Genomic DNA, 19,403 nt, shown 5'->3' with positions numbered 1-19,403 from the left:
AAATTGGGGGCATATGCGGGCTAGCACAAAAACTGACATAAATTGAGTGCGATACGACACTTTGGGTATTTTCGTAAAAAAAAAATATATGATTTTTTTTTGACTTGGAAGTTATTCGCTAGAAAAGTTCAATTTTGGTTAAGAATTGTTAGCAAAAACTTTGTTCGGGTAGGATGTCTAAAACAGCCCCTTTGTAGGAAGGTTTTGTAATTTGTTATAATAAATAAAAAATAAAAACCAAGTGCTTTCGCCCCCTTGAAATTCTCTTGTACTGGTTTCTAGAGAGAGAGAGTCTCTCTGTAATTCACAAATGGCATCCCCCACTCTGAAGGCTGTGGCAATCATCTCTGGAGACCCAAACGTCAAAGGCTCTCTTCTTTTCATCCAGTACCCAAACGGTCACTTCTCCTCATTTTTTGTTTCTATCCATTTTCTCATCGCTTTTGTATTCAAGCTTGAATTTCTTCCTCTTTTTTGTGTTTTCTTTCTGGGTTTTACAGGAGCCACCCATGTGAAAGGAAAAATAGCAGGCCTCTCTCCAGGCCTCCATGGATTCCATGTCCATGCCTTTGGTGACACAACCAATGGTTGCATGTCAACTGGTACAGTTATTTTCATCTACCCCTCTAATAACTGCTTCTGTTTATTTGTGTTTCTTTTTGTATTCCTTGGTGTTGGGTTATTATAGGTCCGCATTATAATCCATGGAAGAAGGATCATGGGGCGCCGACTGATGAGGAGAGGCATGCGGGTGACCTGGGAAACATATATGCAGGGCATGATGGTGATTACGTGCTTTTCCTTTTTTCTTTTCTTTTTTTCTTTTTTTCTGGAGTATTTTTCGTGGAGAATTGTTTGGGTTTTCTTCCTGTGAAATTCCTCTGTACTGTTGTATTGATTTGTTTCAGGGGTGGCTGAAGTGTCTTTGAAGAACTCCCAGGTGATGTTATTTTGGATAATCATTTGGGTTTAACATTTCTTTATCTTTTTTTTTTCTTCAGTTGAGATGAACTCTTGTGTTTCAACCAAAAATATATATCTATCGAGATAAATTCTGGTGTATTTTGAATTGAGAAGGGAAATTTTAACAAATTGTGCTTATGAAACTGTAGATTCCACTTAGTGGACCGAATTCTATAGTTGGGAGGGCAGTTGTGGTGCACGCTGATCCTGATGACCTTGGCCGAGGTACAATTGCCTATTTCCCGATAAGTCAATTCTTGTTGATATTTTTAACTGCCCCAAATTTTTGTGGATTATGTGCCCTTCTCCTACAGAGTTCTCTTCTTGTCACTCCCCAAAGGCATTGAGTTTCTCCTGCTCTTCATGGAGATTTCATTTTCATTCTTTTTCTTATATGTTTTGCATGTCAATGCCAAATGTCAAGCTTGAAGGAACCAAGATCGGTAAATTTGGAAGAACTGCGTAAACCATCACCCACTGAGTTCTAGGAATATTTTGGACTGTCATTCTAAACTTGTATACTGCAAATTTAACTTATATATATTCTGACATTAAAGTTGACTCTTAATGATATTCTGAAGAGCCTATTAGTTGTATTTTCCTTTTTGATGAAAAGCATATCCAGTTTCTATAACCCACATTTCAATTTTTCATGGAGTGACTAATCAAGAAAAACTTGACTAAGGAAGTTGCCAAGTTGATCATTTGGATTGCCTTCTGTTGCTATTCATAAATTGACATTACTAAGGGTTTAGGGGAAGAGCTCGAATCTAGCAAATGTCATTAAAGTTGCTTAAGGATCCAAATGTAGAAAAGGTACTCCCTTTTGGTGTTTATGCATCGGCCATATCTAGTCAAAGGTAATCACAAGCTTATGGCTGGACTGAGTTTGTTCATGTTTTAAGTTTGACTCATTAAGAAAATGTGTTCTCATCATTTGCCATACTTGACATTGGTCACAAATTCATGTGTAGACTGAAAGGTTGGAAACTGAAACCCTTTCATACCCAGGAAGACTAACCTTCATAAATACCTACCAGCCACTGGTGCTCCATATACAAACTCCCCTACCCCATAACAAACACCCATGAGAAACTCCAAAGCAGTGTTTTAAAATGCGGGATGCAGTCCCGATGTGGTCGGGGGGGGGGGGGGTGGCAATGCGGCTCGATGCGGGTGCATCACCCCGATGCCGTCAATTAACATAAAATAATTCTAAACAATCCCAAAAAATAGGTTAATGGATGAAAAAAAATATGGATGTGGTGTATGTGATAGTAGGCATTTCACTATGCCCACTATCCCCTGATAGATCATAAAAGACATTAGAAACTTGAAACTAACTTTATAGAAAACAATAGAACTTAGAAGAGACATCATATTATCATAGTTCATAAACATTGAAAAACCATATTTCAAATTCGCAACCGCAAAATTTAAAGTTACAGAGTAAAAGGTCTATGAAAATTGAAGAGTTCAAAAGTGAAGACAAATTATCATCATTTCTCATGTCTCAAGTCTAAATCTCAAATCTTTATTAGACAAGTTATCTAAAGAGCCTCCATGTGCATCATCATCATTAATATCATCCTCGGTGGCCCCCACATATTCTTCTTCTTTCTCGGTTTCCTCGAAGTCGGCCTCATCCTCCTCCTCGACCTCTGGAACTAACATGCGACTGAACCGTGCTTTTACTCTTTTATGTTCTAGTGTTAGGCCGTACTTCTTCATTAGCCCTTGCAGCTAGTTCAAAATCAAAAAAATTTCCGCCATTCTTTTTTTTTCTTTAGTCGATTTGATAGAGAAAAAACCATGAAAGTAGCTGTTTTTTCTGTTTTGGACTTTTAATCCCCCCCTCCCCGCCCCCACCCCCTCTTTTTTTTGGGGGGGGGGGGGGGGGGGGGAATTACCTAAATACCCCTTTTTGAGGGTTTTTTTTTTTCCATCATGCTGATGAAGCGCATATGCGGTACGATGCGCTATGTGGCCGCATATGCGATGGGATGCAGTGCATATGCGGGCTCATCCCACCAATTTGCATATGCATTGTTTTACAATGTGCCTCCCACCAATTTGCATATGCATTGTTTTACAATGCGCCTCTTGGTGGATATGGCATGACGCAGCCGCATATGTTGCGATGCGGCCGCATTTAAAACAATGATCCCAAGATCCTTCTTGCACGGCAACCAACTAAACCAAAAACACCTAGGCCTTGTCAGATGTACCTCAGTTTGTAAACCTAAGGGTGAATGTGGGCTTGGTATCAAAAGAAGTAAGGAAATTAACTTGGTCGGACCCTACTAACCAAAGCTGGGATGGGAGTTGGCTTCTGGGAAAAACTCTTTGTGTCATCATTAATAGGAAAAAATATATTTGGAGGCAACATGTTGTGAGTCTTTAGGACCACAAGTAGAAATTCATGGGCTTGAAAGGCATTCGTAGCACCCTATCTATCATAAGATGAGAGTCTCTTGGAGTAGCGAACGATGATGGTGTTGAAGAGATCAGCTGGATTCGCTCTCAAGATCGATACTCATGGGGTGATTCCAGAGCATGGATGTAGAAACAATGTCCAAAGGGCATATGGAAAAACCCAATTCGTCCTAGGGCATCATGGTTCTCTTGATTAGCGTACCAAAATAGGCTTCTCACAAATGATAGAATTCAAAGATGGGTCTTCAAGTGGATAACATATGCTAAATGTGCAAATCTGAAGTGAGAGCCATGACCACCTATTCATCACTTGTAATTTTGCTCATCATACTAACCAAATGGTGTTGTGGAGATTCAACACTCACTCAAAGGCCACTTCATGCACCCAAGACCTCGTAGCTAATTGTTTCAAAAAACAATTTTCTAATAGGTTCCTTTATAAAATGATATTTTGTGTGTGTGTGTGTGTGGGGGGGGGGGGGGGGGGGTTTGTTTGTTCTCCCTATCATCATATGGGTAATTGGCAAGAAAGGAGCCAGAATGCAAAAGAAAATCGAAATCAATCCATTTCTAGTGGTGATGAGAGAAAAAACTTCGAAAATTCAGAAAAGCATTCCTGATGCTCACGTACCACTCTCGAAGAATGACTGTGAGCATTATCTATGAGAGATGAGAACTTCACCCCATACTGAGAGACTTGAAAGATAACTGAAGTGAGGATACTTGTACATGGAAACTTCTTATGCTACTTCTATTTCTTGTATATACACTTTGTACTTATTACCAATATTAATACAACGGGTGGGTTCCTGCTCAAACCCCTCACTAATTTTGGTGGGGTAAAAAAACACAAAAAAATACATGACTTTAATGAATTACATGATCTTTATGGGACAGTAAAGTCAAATGAGTTGACGTACATATCTGTCTTTGCAGATTGATAGATCAATGTCTAAAGATTTTATTGATTGATGTCAAATATACTTAACATCTTCTGGTAATGTTTGGGACTCATATTATAGAGTTTTTTTTTTTTTTTTTTAACCTAAACATTTGTCTTGGAAAGAAGATGGAAGAAAAGTTGGTGGAAGGAAATATGACAAGAAAATAAAGAGAAATTTAGGAGAAAAAACTGGGGAAATGAAATATAACCAAGAGAATTTACTGGCCAGAGTGGTTTTGAGAATGAGAAGGAACCTTACCTTGAAATGATACATGAAAGTTCTGAAGGAGACAATTATTCAAAACAAATAAGTTATGGAGAAGATAATTCCATTTTATTGGGAGAATAACTTTTTTTTTTTGTTCGATAATATTAACCTTTAATTTAAGAAAAAGGAGTACAAAACCTTGGCTTACCACAAACAAGGTGCTCAAGGATAGGCAAAAAGAAAAAGAGAAGTGGAATTGAAGCCTCTTTCAAAAAGTTATTGTTAAAGGGCAACAACCTAAGAAAAGAGGCCGCTCCAGCATACAAAAAGAGTACAAAAAGAAAAACAAAATGAAGAAAACTCCTAGTGACCGTCCATCTCCGCTACTGCTTTTGCAAGGGAATCAGCTTTCTGGTTTCCTTCCCTCCAGGTATGTGTCCACGCGACGAACGTATTCCTGCATAAGTAATGAATGTGATCAACTAAATGAGCCAAAAACCAAGGGGGGAGGTTGCAGGGTTTTGTGCCCAAGTTATGGTGTTCGTGGAATCACCCTCTACAATGAGAGAGGGCAAGTTTAGATGTTGGATGAGTTGTAAGCCTTCTAGAAGAGCTATCACCTCAGCCTCCATCAAGTCCTTACACTGAAGCCACTGTAGAGCCAAGGTGGTCTCTGAGGATGGCTCCAATTTCTGGCCCTGGGTTACCTAGGGAACAACCGTCGAAATTGAGCTTAAATATCCCCTGAGGAGGTGGTTTCCAGCGAGAAGATCTGGAAGGGCAAGACCAATGATGGCATAGGATGTTGCTCCAATCCTGGTGAAAGGCGGAGGCCGGGATACCTTTGAATCGAGGGTGATTAGTAGCCCAAAAACTGATGGAGGATTTGAGCTTGTTGAAAATTTTGGGCCAAGAGGTGTATCCCCCCCTGAAATTCCTGTGGTTACGCTCAATCCATAAGCCCCACAATGCTGCGGCCATCATTGATTTCCAGAGAATGATCCCTGATTTGGCCCAAGGAAAAGGCTTGATTAAAGAGAGAATCGAAGTCACTTCTGCAGGCAGTACCCATTCGACTTTGAACAATTTGAGGATTGCTCCCCAAAGGTTGAAAGCGTAGGGACAGTGTAGGAAGAGGTGGTTGTTATTTTCCTCCTAAGCTAAACACAAGACGCAGCGATTGGTAAGAGAGACGCCACGTCTCTGCAACTGATCAACAATCAGTTCTCTCATAGATAGGGCTAGCCACGAAAAGACCTTGATTTTTGAGAGAGATAAGGAGTCCTAGGCCTGGGCCACAATAGATGTGGGTGCAAGGGGAAGGGTGGGGGGTAGCGACAAACTACGATAAAAGGAGGAGACCGTGAAAGAGCCTCCCAGAGAAAGAGTCCAATTAATGCGATCTAGGCCCGCAGGGGCTAAGAAGCAGGCCTGTAAATCTGCCGATAAAGAGGCAAAACTCAAAAGCTCCGAGTCATTAAGAGTTCTCCTGAAAACTGGGTTCCAGGAGTGAGAGTTCTCGATCAAAGGCATTTCTTGCACTACAGTTGTCCCTTGATCTCTAGCAAGGAGGTAGAGGTCAGGGTGTTTATCCCTAAGAGGATAACGGTGGCCCAGCTAGAGATCATGCCAAAAGAGGATTCTGTTCCCATATCTCGGATGAATCTGATGTGAGGTTTAAAGGACTGAAAAACAGAGCAGATAGACCTCCAGATGCCTGAGGACTTATTGTCGACTCTGAAATCAGGGAGCCAGGGAGAGTCGTGTAGGCGATACTTGGTTTTAATGATGTCGATCCATAGATGATACCTTTGGGTAGCCAGGCACCAACACCATTTACTTAGTAGGGCTAGATTCTGAGTACCCAGTTGTTTGATCCCCAGACCCCCCCATTTCTTAGGTTGGCAAAGTTTATCCCAAGCGATCAAGTGAAATTTATGGTCGGAGTCTGCCCCTGACCAAAAGAACCTCCTCATTAGCTGTTCAATCCTCTTACTAATGGCAACAGGCATGTGAAAGATGGACATCTGGTAGATTGGTATGTTGGCCAAAGTTGCTTTGATGAGCGTTAGCCTACCTCCAGGAGATAGAAACCTCCCCTTCCAATCTGCTAAGCTACGGTCCACTTTGTCTACAATGTGAAACCACAAACTTTTGTTGGGTTGCCCAGTGCAAAGAGGAAGACCTAAATATTTGGAAGGTAAGGCTTCCTTTCCACAAGCCACATTTCAGCATAGGAACTTAGTGTGGTGGAATCGACATTAATCCCCATCATGGTAGTTTCGTCGTAATTTACTTTGAACCCAGTTGCGAAATCAAAGTACCGTCTGCGTATTGAAGATGGGAAACAAGGGGGGCCCCAAGTCCTACAGAGAAGCCATGTAACAGATCTGTTGAGTACATTCTGTCAATTGACTGGCTGAAAACCTCTGCCGAGATGACAAAAAGGAAGGGGGAGAGGGGGTCCCCTTGTTGGAGTCCTCTGGTAGAGGGGAAATACCCTTTGGGTGTGCCATTGATAAGGATAGAGAAATGGGGGGTGAGAGTAACAAGCTCCCATCCAAGTTCTCCACCTCGCACTGAAACCCATCCTAGATTGAGTTTCTTCTAGCATTTCCCAATCGACTTGATCATATGCTTTCTCCCAATCAAGCTTTACAATGATGTCAGGGTCTTTGTTAAGATATCTGGAGTGAATGCATTCATAGGCCACTAGAGCTCCATCCAGAATCTGGCGGTCTTTGATGAAGGCACTTTGATTGGGAGATATGGCTAGGTGCAAGACCTCTTTGAGACAAGAGGTGAGCACTTTAGCAAGGACTTTGTAGGAGGAGTTAACTAGGCTTATAGGTCTGAAATGTTTGAGCTGGTTTGCACCTTGGATTTTGGGCACAAGAGTTACGAAGGTCACATTCATGGCTCGCTGGATTACCCCCCTAGAGTGGAATTCTTCGAAGAGGTTGAGGAAGTCTTCTCGAAAGGACTCCCTGAAAATCTTGAAAGGAGCCAGGGGGAATCCGTCTGGTTCAGGGGCTCTATCTGATTCCAAATTAGATAGGGCAGCTAGAATTTTGGATTCAGAGAAAGGTATTTCCAGCCAAAGCGCTTTCTTTGGAGGTAAAACAAGGAATTCTAGATTCCCCATTTGGGTATGAGGAGTCGAGGGAGCCGAGAAAAGAGTTTGGAAGTAGCCAAGGATGGCTTGCTCAATGCTTGGAGGATGATCTAAGAGGATTCCATCCACCAACAGCTGTGAGATTGAATTATCCCTGCGCCTGCAATTTGCTGTTTTGTGAAAGAAGCCTGTAGTTAGGTCCCCTGTTTTCAGCCACTTAATTATGAATCTCTGGTACCATAAAATTTTCTCTTTCTTGAGGAGAGATTGGTATTGAAGCTTAAGGTGGTCCCTCTCTTGAATTTCAGGATCCGAGAGAACCTTGTTTTCGTCCAAATTGTCTAAGGCCTAGATGGCCTGCAAAGTGGAAGTTTTTTGGGGTCTGAGGAACCTCAGAAGGTTCCGGCTCCAAAGTTTCAGGTGGCCCTTGAGTAACTGTACTTTTCGCTGCAGTTTAAACCTGCCCACCCGACTACCATATGAGAGAGCTCTTGCCGCCAAGCCGGGAATAGGATTGGAAAAGAAGGTTCTTCCAGCCAAGCGAATTCAAACCTAAAAGGTTTTGGGCTATTAAGAGAAGGATTTGTATTAAGAAGGATTGGACAATGGTCAAAAGTTGGTTTGGGTAAAGCCAGGGAATGATTACCAAGAAAAGAGGTATCCCATTCAATGGAAGTCAAGAAGCGATCCAATCTCGAGAGAGATGGATTGGATGCGTGGTTGGATCGGGTGAATTGAGCACCTTGGGTAGGGAGATCAATGAGGTTGTTAAAGGCTATGAAGTCTGAGAAAACGGCCATGGTCGGGGAGATCTTGGTTGAAGAGTTTCTCTCGTGGGACCACCTAGTGACGTTGAAGTCACCCCCTAGGCACCAAACTGGGTGGGGCATTTGGGCAACGAAGTTGAGTTCCTCCCAGAGGAGAGGTTGGAGCGCGTCTAGGTTAGGACCATAGACCGCTGAGGATTTCCATTGAAACCCATATGAAATTCTTGAAAGGAGAATGGTTACCGAGAATCTGGTTGGGTGCTAGGAAACCAAGGCGTGGGTTGTTGAATCCCAAATCACTCAAATTCCCCCAGAAGCACCTTCGGCTGGAACCGCATCCCATTGGCAAGGACAATGCCCCCAGACCTGTCGTATCTGAATCAAGGACGGGGATGGTAACTTGATCTTTGTCAAGGCCAAGATAGATGGCCAGTGTCTGAAACAGAGATCTCTTACTGCGTTATTCTTGTGGGGCAGTCCAAGACTTCGGATGTTCCATGAAATGATCAGCATTGAGGGGTGATAGAGAGGGGAGTGTTCTTAAGGGAGCATCTCACCAAAAGGCCACTAGGGGCCGATTGTTGGGGGGTAGGAGAGAAAGAGAGGTTGGACGAAGAAGGACGATCATAATTGATTATGGAAACCAAGTTTGAGATTTCACAGGGTCCTTTCTTGCTTACCCTTATTCTAGATTAAGCTTCTACTTTGAAGAACTCTTGAAATGGACCTTCCGGTGGGTTTGGAAAGCCGATGACTCATAACTTCATGAATTTCCCCTTGGCCGGCGTCAACTCCATTGAAGAAGTCTGAGTCCACAGAGGCGGTAGAAAGTGCGTCGCCCATAGTGTTCACTGATTGGGAGGAATCAATTGAATCCATCCCTTAGATAGCAAAGGGGGAAGGTAAAGCCGGTAGAACCAGGAATGGTAGGCCTTCAGCAGGAGTGGGTTTAAAAATGCCTGATGTCAGGCCAAAAGGGTCGGTCACAGAGGTAGGGGTGGGAGTAACCAGAGAGAGGTGAGCTTCAGAGGAAGGGATCTCTTGGTTAAGGGGTGGAGATGCAGCGGGGGTTGGGTTCAAAGCAGCAACAGAGGAACATAGAATGATGAAGTAGGTTCCTTGGGGAAGGTGGAGCTGCTGCCTCTAGGGGTTGAAGAGAAGTGAGAGGTAAAGGGGACGACAGGCAAAGGCAAAGAAGGGCAAGAGACAAGGGGGGGTCGAGTAAATGGGAGAGAGAATGGGATAGCTAGAGTTAACAGCTGGGCCCAAGTGAGAAACAACAGGGGCCTAAGGGAAGAGGAAAAGAGGAGGAATCAGGCCAGAAAAGGGGTTAACTAATAGGGTTGATTGCTTCTGGAGAAGGCTGAGGGATAAGAATAGGAATGGGCAAGGGATCGAGATGATGATCGGGTCGTCACTTGAGGGATCAGCCGGGTAACAAGGGGGGAGGGAAAGGTAGGGGTTCATGGTGGTTGTATGGGGCAGGGTCTCAACTGATGCAGAGTTTTCGGTGGCTAAAGAAGGGCCGTCTCTTGTAGTTGAAATGAGGGCAAGAGAGTCTTAGGGCACAACCTGGGGTACTTCCAGGGAATGACCCAAGTCGATCAAAGGAGGTGGACAACGAAGAGAAAAACCAGAGCACGAGTGGGTGGGGGGTGAAGGGGTGGAAGGGATTGGGGAGGAAGATGGGAGGGGGAAGGGGGTGATGTGGTTTGCAGGTGAAGGAATGCATGGTGGGGGTGCAGAGGTGTGAATGATGAAGGAAGGCGATGGGATGGGAGGCGGCAGAGTAGAGAGTACGGAAGCAGAGGGAAAAGGAAGATGAAGCACCGTATGCAAAGAACCGAAAAGAAGAGTTGGAGAGGAGAGAGAAGAAGAGGGGGGTGTCCCTTGGGAAGGGAATGAGGGTGGGTGCAAGACGAAAAAGGAAAAAAGGATGGAAGTGGGGGTGGGGTTAGTGAGTGAACCTTGGTAAAAGAACAGGGGTAGATGGCGGGGATATGGTGAGTCACCTCACAAGTGTCGACACCAAGGAGAGAAGGGGTGGGTAGCGAGGGCTCAGAGGGAGGCGGGTTGAGCAAGGGTGTCAAAGTGGGCGATGTAACCGATGGTGCCAAAGTCGACGGATCCAGAGTAGGGCTTGATCTAATAGGGTTAGCCCAGCCGGAGGCGACTACAGGGGAAAAGGTGTCCAAGGGAACAAAATTGAAAGGCACGGCATATTCAAATGAAGAGGTGGGAACAGAAAGCGTTTGGTCCAAAACGGGCGTGTAGAACAAACTATGGTGGGTCTAACAAGGTTAGCAGGTAGGCGGCGCATGACCAGTTGATCAGAGTTGTCGTTCGGCTCTTCAAGAGGAGCCTTGGGAGTTGGGTCAGAATGGTCAACGGGAGCAAGGGAAGGTTGAGGGACAGTCAAAGGCGGAGGGGAAAGAGGCGGAGGTGGTGCCGGAAAAGGCGTCAGTCGCTGGTGAAAATTTTTTCGTTGCTTGATTGGGGATGGACGAGGTTTGCGACCCTTCCTGTTCTTGGTTACAACGGTCAAACCTTCACGGTTAGTTAGGGGCTGCTCCTGCCGGTTTCCATTGTCCGGAGAGACAAAACGGTGTGAAGGGGGGGAGGCCACTAACCAAGAGGTGAAAACTGGGTAGAAGTCGTCAATCTCAAGCTAGATGAGGGAAGGGATGCCCTGAGGGTCCAGAACATCCACAATCAACAGTATGGAGCCTAGCGGGAGGGCCTCCATGGATTGCCAGTGAACCGCCACAAAAGAGCCACAAGCATTACCGATGGCTTTGAATGTGTCAAGGCACCAAGAATGGAGAGGGATGTTCGAGGCCGTTAGCCAGACCTTTTGTCTTCTGAATGCCCCTTTGGTTTCCTCCCATTTCGTCAGGTGGAGAGCCATGCCTTTGAAGAACACTTTTGAGGAGCTGTTAAGAGCAGAATGCGTTCCTTCGACTGAGGGGAAGGAAAAGAGGAAATCTCTGCCTACATTTCAGACCTGGTTCTCTCCATCCTTAGGCCATCATTCGATACCTTGGCGCTGTTTCTCTGAGGCTGGAATGAACCGACCAACGATGACCGAAAGAGCTTGGAGATATAAGCAAAGGTGTTAGAGGGGATGGGAATGGACAAAGGAGAGTGTGACGTTCGGGGGATAGAGGTGCCAGGAATCACAGAGGATTCCGGGAGGTGGAGGGTGAGAAGTTGGTCATGCTGTTAATTCTTTGGGAGAATTACTTTTGTGGTTATAGGATTTATAAATGGATAAGGAAAAAAAGTAATAGGTATCGTACTTACATATAATTTCTTCTGATGATTTACCTAGAAATAATTATGTCAATGCTCATTACACATAAATATTCATACCTTATTTCTAACAAAACGAACATTATAAATGATTGCTTCATATGTTATACTTGTACAATTCTAGAAGTGTCTCAGACATAGCCAATGTCTACACAATGTTTGGTGCATGGTTATTCTGCAATAGAGGGTCCAAAATTATTTTGGGGAGAGAAAATGACTGTTGTGCCTGCTATTGTGGTGTTCTTGCTAGAATTAGAGAGAGAAAGCTGTTTAATTCCTTGATTATTATATTTTTGTTTTGGAAAAATTGAATTGCTTGGAGAAAGAGGGGGGGGATGATGTGCCTGTTTCCATGGAATATGGAGAGAAAATATGGAAAGAAGGTCCATGGGAGGCAGAAAACCTTTTGAACCTGTGAGAGAGAACAGAGGGTAGATCCCTAATTTTTTGGATATATAGAGGGAGAGAGAACATAAGCAATGGAGGCTTCGGATTAAAACTTAAAAAGTCAATGGTACAGTTACTTGGTGCAACAAACTTATGCCCACTATAAGACAATTAGAGAGTACTAGAGATTTTGGTTGTTTTTGAAAATCTAATCTGTTTGGGGTTTATGTCTTTTATGAGGTTTACTTTGATCTTGCAGAAATATCTTTAATTGAGCTTGTTAAGTTTCAGTTTTTTTTTTTTTTTTAAGTTATTTAGGATTACCACATCCCTTGGGGCTTTGAATTTGACTTGTATTTCTTACTTGTGTATTCGTCTTGGGAGGATTATGGTACTTGTGCAAGATGAGATTCCATTGGAAGATACTCGTTTTGATATAATCTTTCTGCACTCCCCATTCACTTGTGCTGGTTGTGCTTGTCACAGCACCTGCTCGACTGCTCAAAGAAATCCCCATATGCTCACTCGGATCCCCAGTAGGGGTAGTATTGGAATAATGAAACAAACTTTTGGCCCCACACCTACAAAATATCATCTATTATATAAAGGAAAAAGTTGAGATATTTTGTGGTTTCTGAGTATTTTTTTTTTTTTTAGGAAATAGATGGAGACATGGGGTTTTGGCATTTAGACCTTTAGAATGAGTGTTGTATTGCGTCAAAAGATATGATGGAATAGCAATTGGATTTGGTTTTGTATTAGGGACTTTCCAAGGTTACTTATTTCTGAAGTTTATCTCAGTGATGCAATAAATTTCAACAAGTTATAAAATGAAGCGTTGCTTATATTGGACAAAAGCTTTAAGGTTTAAGTAATTGATATATGTGGCTTGGTTATGGAATATATTAGGGAATTTGAGATATTATTTACATTTGATTCATCATCTTTACCTCGGCTTTTGGGGGTATTGAGTCGCTAATGAGGCTCTGTTTTACGATGGGAATGCATTTGCACGAGAGATGAGACACATAGTTTTAGAATATGGTATCGAACAATTCTGAGTCAGATAGGTAAATATGACTTGGATCAAGTGAATCATGATCCTTGAGCTTGGTTTATTAATTATTCCAATTCTGGTTGCCGATTGGGAATGTGGTTGTCGATCTCAATTCAAACTAAGGTTCAGCCACCTTATCCAGCATGGAGGATATTGTTCTTATCCGATAATGGCTACTCATGTAAAAATTCTCCTAGTTGTTTTCCCTGTCATGTGGGTCGACGCCAAAGTTCGTCCCCCTCCAGACTGTATATAGTAAGTGTTGTTGCTGACCACCTGGTGCGTAAAAACTATACCAACCAATAGGTCTCCCCAATCTCTTACTACTTACTAGATTGTATCCCTTCTCAAACCAGATGGGCTTTGAATCTCTAGAAAGAGCCATTGGCCCTGTACATTTTTATATCAATCTATTAGCCATAATATGCTACTTAAATGGAGAAGGCTCTGCTCCCTGGTCTCATTTTCCTTTTGAAGAGCCCTCCGCTGAGATCCAACACCCTGTGAATGGCCGCTTGAGAGTTAGATTCAGGTTCCTTGAATGAATAACATATATAAAAGCTTGATGACACTTTGTCGAGTGACACTGGAAGCGAGCGAAGCTGGTTGTTTACTGGAGGAGCTCAGATAATGTGGCATCAACCAAGCTGGTCGAAAAGATACTCAAGCTGGGATGCAAGCCTCATCCTTGGCCATAATTGCATGGCAGGATCCAGAGAGGACACAAGATATGGGTTCATAGAAGGCCCATACATAGTCCTCGGTAGTTTCTCATAGAATATATGGTGGCCGAGCATATCCAAGGATTGCACTGTCAAAGTAAAGAAGAAGCTTGAAGAAATATATAAATAGCAGGCTGGGATGCAAGACTCATCCTTGGCCATAATTGCATGGCAGGATCCAGAGAGGACACAAGATATGGGTTCATAGAAGGCCCATACATAGTCATCAGTAGTTTCTCATAGAATGTATGGTGGCCGAGCATATCCAAGGATCACACTGTCAAAGTACAGAAGAAGCTTGAAGAAAATTATGACAAGTACAAAGAAGCTGCCAACCTTAACCGAAGAGCGAGAACATTCTACTCTTGGCAAAGGAAAGAAATAAGGCAACTGGCTTGTCTACTCTCGAGTAATCAAATGACCCTGTATGACACTCGGACTGACATAGGAGTGGAATTACGGACCTATTGATGGAGTGATACATTCTTCTATAACGATTGATTGAACACCTTGCGTGAATTTTGGGATACCTGATTTTTAGGATGCCCATACGTTCCTTTGAGCTACTGGATCCATTTAGTTGTATTTCTTGTGCATAAATACTAGGTTACCCCCATTTCGTGTATTGGGTAACCCCATTTCTTGTATAGGGCCGCCATTCTATGGTTAGCCTATTTTTTGGACTAGAGCCCCTGTCTAGTGGGTGGTCTCTAACCCCCCCGCAACCCCCCCCCCCCCCCCCCCCCCCCCTCTTTTTTTTTACTCCTCTCTTTTAATATAGCACAGTTAACAACTTCAAGAAAAAAGAACACCTTGCATGAGTTTTGTCTCATCCCAAACAGATTACTTTATAGCAGGCCCCCCAGGGGCATCAATGGAACTTGACTTGATGCTGTCAACAAGGTTTGACGAGGCTATGAAATCTTGGGATTTTTTTTTGTGTCAACAGAACTGGACCAATAGCGGGGAACTATGACATCTTGCATATTTCCAGGCCGGTCGCTAACTTTCTATAGGCAACACTCATTTACAGTAACCTGGTTTCAAAGTCTCTTGGTTGCTACTCCTGGTAGGTTTTGAATAAGCTCATGTACCAAAGGCTTTTGGAGCCCCACTAACCTAATCGTTGTGCTAATACTAGACCCCACCCCCTGTTCCTGAGGGGTCAATTTGACGGATCAGCTTGGAGCTCAAATTAGATACTTCCTTTTCGTTCACTGAGCAGTGGTCCATTTAGACTCCTGGTGCAACACACTGTTTAGACCTTATGCTTGACAACATAGGGAAGTCTCATTGGATAATTTAAAAAGCTAAGGGAATCATTTGTTTTGTCTATAACCGTACATTTGTTCTAAGGATAATGACAGAGATCATGAAGAAGAGAGAAATAGTGAAACAGGAGTTACTAGATTTGGCACAACATATGTGACTCCCAAATTATATGGAAGAATAGAGGTGCACCAAGGAGTATGCTCACTTTTAGAAAGCTGGGCTAGAAGTCACTGGATAAAGCATGAGAGAAAATCTGAGCAAAATATGTTAAATACATCTTTCTGGGGTGATATCTACGTTACATTTGACATTTCTCGTTGTTTGGCAAGAGTGTTAAGGTTAATTAATGGAAAAGCAAACTCTACCTTGGGTTACACACACTGGCAATGATTTGAGCAAAAGAAGGATCAATTCGGTTCTTAAGGAAGATGAATGCATATACAAGCCCACAACAGAGATTATAAATAAGAGACGTGACAAAATGCTTTGATCTCTCCATGCAGCGAAATACTCTCTAAAAATTCATCCTCTTCTTATAGATACCTGATCATTGGATTAGATTGTACAATCAATGGAGGCTTCTTAGATGTTATTGAGACATTGACCACTAATTAAAATATACTAGATGAAATGCAAAATAATATCCAACCCCAAATAGTTGGGATAAGGCTCTTATGATGATGAGATGAAATCCAAAATAATGAGTTGATCAAATTTAAGAGTGCATTGAGGGAGTGGAGGAGAAACCACAATTTGGATTAGGAAAACTACACGAATAGAAATCCAAAGTTGTATGAATAATGAATATACAAAGATTAAAAACTTGATAAAAATTTTTGTTTTAGTTTTGATTAACTTGTATTAAGTTATTGAATATGTCAATATATAGCTGAGTATTGGGCATCTTATGGGAGCGAGACACCACAGCTACAATAACTCGCCATTTAGTTATTAAGTCTGACTTATAGTTCACCCGGTTACGAATGGAACAGCAAATTCGAGCATGTAAGTCTTTTTACTTGGAACTCTGTAATCTAGATGGTAGAAGTGCACTAGCCATTGATAAGTAAGTTTTTGTTATTTTGTTTTTTGTTTTTTTCTTTCACAATTCTTTAGTTAAAGGAGCAACATGCTAGAGAAAGAGAAATTAAAGGATCTAGTATATGTTCGATACAGAAAAAACCTCAAGGAGATGTACGAAAATGCAAGTGGACAGAGACCCCATTGTCATGGATGAACAATGAACCTGATCGCACAAGTGAATGTACCAGTCACCACTAGGCAGAGCAGGTGATTGAGGGTGAAGACTTATTGGCTGTCATATGGGCTTAGGGGCTGAAGAAGACCCTAGGCTTAACACTGGACTGCAGAAGAGAATTACATCCACATTAACTCCACAGTTTGAGGAAGCCAACTCATAGGAGATTGAGGTGGAAGAAGTGCATGCGATGAGGGGGTGATGACACAGATAATGATGGCATGGCTTTGGATGTGGGAAATATAGGAGTCGTACATGTGTATGACTTGAAGTTGGACTGAGTATAGTTACATACACTCACCTCTTGGTATTTTATGTCATGTATATTTGGTTTTTGGATGCACTTGTGAAGTACTTAGTATTTGACTGTCTGCTACGATTGCTAGTTTTAATTTCTTTCAATAATATATACTATGTTTGCTTTCTCCAGTGCTTGGTATATTGACATATTCTTTTATGTTTTTATGAATTAATGAATGGATTGGATCATTTTGTTTTACATTTTAGTTTAGAGTATAGAGACAAGATGTCTGTTACTCTCTGTCAGCGACTCAGACAATATATATATATTGGGGAAACACACCAACTTTAAAGGCCTACTGTCATATAAATCACACATGTTATTCTTTGTGTTCTTATCAATTTCTTCTTTTTTTTTAATACTTAAAAAATTGTGTCTTCATCAGAAATGATGTGCCTGCTTCGTAGCTGCATGGAGGCATCAGACCTCCTTAGCACATTACACCGCATTGTACATTTGATAACCTCGGTTTGAACTGAAAATTATCCTCCAAGATCTATTGAGTCATGCTGAATGCAATCATTGATGCTGCTGCAGGTGGTCATGAGTTGAGTAAAGCAACCGGAAATGCAGGTGGCCGAGTCGGATGCGGTATTAATACTTTCTGCTTACCATATTCCTGTACCTTTTTATGGGAAACAATACTATGCATGTCTTATGGATAGTATACATAATGTACAACGGGGGCATCCACAATCTTTTTCCTGAGGCATTCCACTGACATAATTTTTCAGAATTGTGGTCCATCCCCACAGATCTTCTATGGAATGGCTGGTGGAATTACCCAGCTGTGTAGGCATATATGGCATACACCATAAGCAGGATATGTAGGCTTAAGTGATAACTTTTCCTCTTTTTAACAGTTTCTTCTGAAATTGAGAGTCGAGCAAGAATACTGTGTAAATGCGTTCTTTGTTGTGTTTGCAGGTGTCATTGGTCTGCAATCATCAGTGTAAAAACCAAGAATTTTGGATGGAAGAGATGACAAAGAAAGGTCGCACTTCCATTACTTAAAAAAGCAAAATAACAAGGGCTACTTTCTCATGTATGTTGATAGATTATTAGAAGGCTACTCTATAAATACAATGTAAGTTTAAGTGCTACTGTAATTATTTCACTTATTGAAATAAGTACAAAAAATTTCAGGTCTGGTTGAGTCTTCAAAAGTGATTCAATCATTCAACTATGGTCTCCTTTTGGGATCATTTATTGCCCATAGGACTGAGGTTTGAAGATGGAGTCGATGCCTTCAAGTTTGAGTCTCAAAATTTACTTACAACACATGTCAAGGTATTGTTCAGCTACCAAGACAAACGACAGTATTGCTCATTCATCATCATCCTCGTATGATGATATCATTAAAAAAAAATGTGGTCTAACTTTTTTTGGAGACTTTGGTACTAAAGTTTGTGAAGGAATACATGATGTACTAGATTATCTTGATGCAAGGGTTTTAAAAATTGCCGAACCAACTCAAAACTAGCCGAGTCAGCCAGAGCTGTTACCAAACTCTCTCCCACACTGGTGGAGTGAGCCCAAGTCTTGTTTTTACAGCTTTCGGATGTGAAAAAGAGATATTTCTCGGTTGATTGATGCAAAAATCATTCCAAAATCAATGAAAATCAAGCCTAGATTGTCAAATTTTTCATTGGGAAATTTGTACAGACCCCTAAAAAAGAATTCAATTTCATGATAACCTCCTTTCTCATTTTCCTATCGTGCAATATTGATTTGTTTTGAAATTTACGTCAGTACCTGTGAGAGGTCAAGTATTTAACATTCTGCCCATTTTTTATTTGATTTTAAAATACTCATTCACATGATCACGACTTTGAATAGGTGCAAATGGGTAAAATCTTGAATAGTTCGTCATAAATTCCCTTGATTTTTAGAGGTATATATCAATCTTCACCCCAATAACTACCCTAAATAAGACGTGCAATATTTTTTGGATACTCGTTTTCTTGATTCTAAAAACGCAAGAGATGAGAAAGGGGAGTTATTGAGATAAAAGTAATTCTTTGTAGAGGAGGTAAAAATAAAGAAAGAAGAAAAGATATGTGAGGGGGTGGGTTGAACATACTTATAAAATTAATACCGTGCAATCGGAAAAATAACTGAGGGGTTATAAATACATGAAAATCTTGAAAATAGACTGTCCAGATGATGAGTTGTAAGATACACTATTTTTAGGATTCGTAATCTTTTTTTCTTTTCATATTCGTACATTGAGATGATCAATTAGAGGGTTTTTCAATATCTAAACAATCTTTTATGATGGATTTTTGAAGTGCATATTTAATTTTACATTTCAAATACTGTAATCTCATACAAACATTTTCCGTTCTTAAATTCCTGCCATTTTTTTATTTATTTCAAAGACTATATTTTTTTTATGTGAATTCCGCTGTCGAATTCAAACTTGCGACAGTATTTAACCTCCAACACCTAAGCATTCAATCCCAAGCACGAATCCAAATAAAGAAACGCTGAATTAGTGGCGGTGAGATTTTGATAGTCCTGCCAGTGGCGTGGATGCCTCAATTCGGAGTTGAGATACATGCTTGCCTCATGACCCATCCATGTAGTTGGCCAACTAAGTCATAATATTGTTTTATCTTTGAATTAACATTTTTTTATCTTGCAAATTATTTGCTGCATT

At 41.6% G+C, this 19,403-nt stretch overlaps 1 protein-coding gene across 10 annotated transcripts; it reads left to right on the top strand.

The window, feature by feature from the left end:
- Positions 1-289: 289 nt before the first annotated feature.
- On the top strand, positions 290-18,213 carry CSD3 (copper/zinc superoxide dismutase 3). Of its 10 annotated transcripts, XR_016053009.1 has the most exons (10): positions 290-398; positions 501-602; positions 689-784; positions 909-940; positions 1,113-1,188; positions 16,359-16,721; positions 17,279-17,332; positions 17,476-17,568; positions 17,669-17,735; positions 17,888-18,213. XR_016053009.1 is itself a non-coding variant. In XM_011630490.3 (8 exons), exons 1-7 carry the CDS (start codon positions 311-313, stop codon positions 17,695-17,697), a joined length of 477 nt encoding a protein of 158 aa, XP_011628792.1. In that variant the 5' UTR covers positions 290-310; the 3' UTR covers positions 17,698-17,735; positions 17,888-18,213. The 10 variants fall into 10 exon arrangements, 3 of the variants coding, with proteins under 3 accessions (XP_011628792.1, XP_020532122.1, XP_006858938.1); XR_016053004.1 differs by lacking the exon at positions 16,359-16,721; XR_002283488.2 differs by lacking the exon at positions 16,359-16,721 and having other exon boundaries at positions 17,669-17,786.
- Positions 18,214-19,403: the final 1,190 nt, after the last annotated feature.

The sequence above is a fragment of the Amborella trichopoda genome, chromosome 3 (genome assembly GCF_054954075.1).
Source record: "Amborella trichopoda isolate Santa Cruz 75 chromosome 3, AtrichopodaSantaCruz75HAP2 v2.0, whole genome shotgun sequence".
Taxonomy (NCBI): Eukaryota; Viridiplantae; Streptophyta; class Magnoliopsida; order Amborellales; family Amborellaceae; genus Amborella; species Amborella trichopoda.
The sequence above is the reverse complement of the archived record's forward strand: the minus strand, read 5'-3'. Positions and strand labels throughout refer to the sequence as shown.

Excerpts from the sequence above, each read along its gene's own strand:
- CSD3 (XM_020676463.2), top strand. The coding sequence starts at position 311 with ATGGCATCCCCCACTCTGAAGGCTGTGGCAATCATCTCTGGAGACCCA. Across the intron at positions 399-500 it reads TTTCATCCAGTACCCAAACG|GAGCCACCCATGTGAAAGGA; the intron begins GTCACTTCTCCT and ends TGGGTTTTACAG. Across the intron at positions 1,189-17,278 it reads TCCTGATGACCTTGGCCGAG|GTGGTCATGAGTTGAGTAAA; the intron begins GTACAATTGCCT and ends ATGCTGCTGCAG.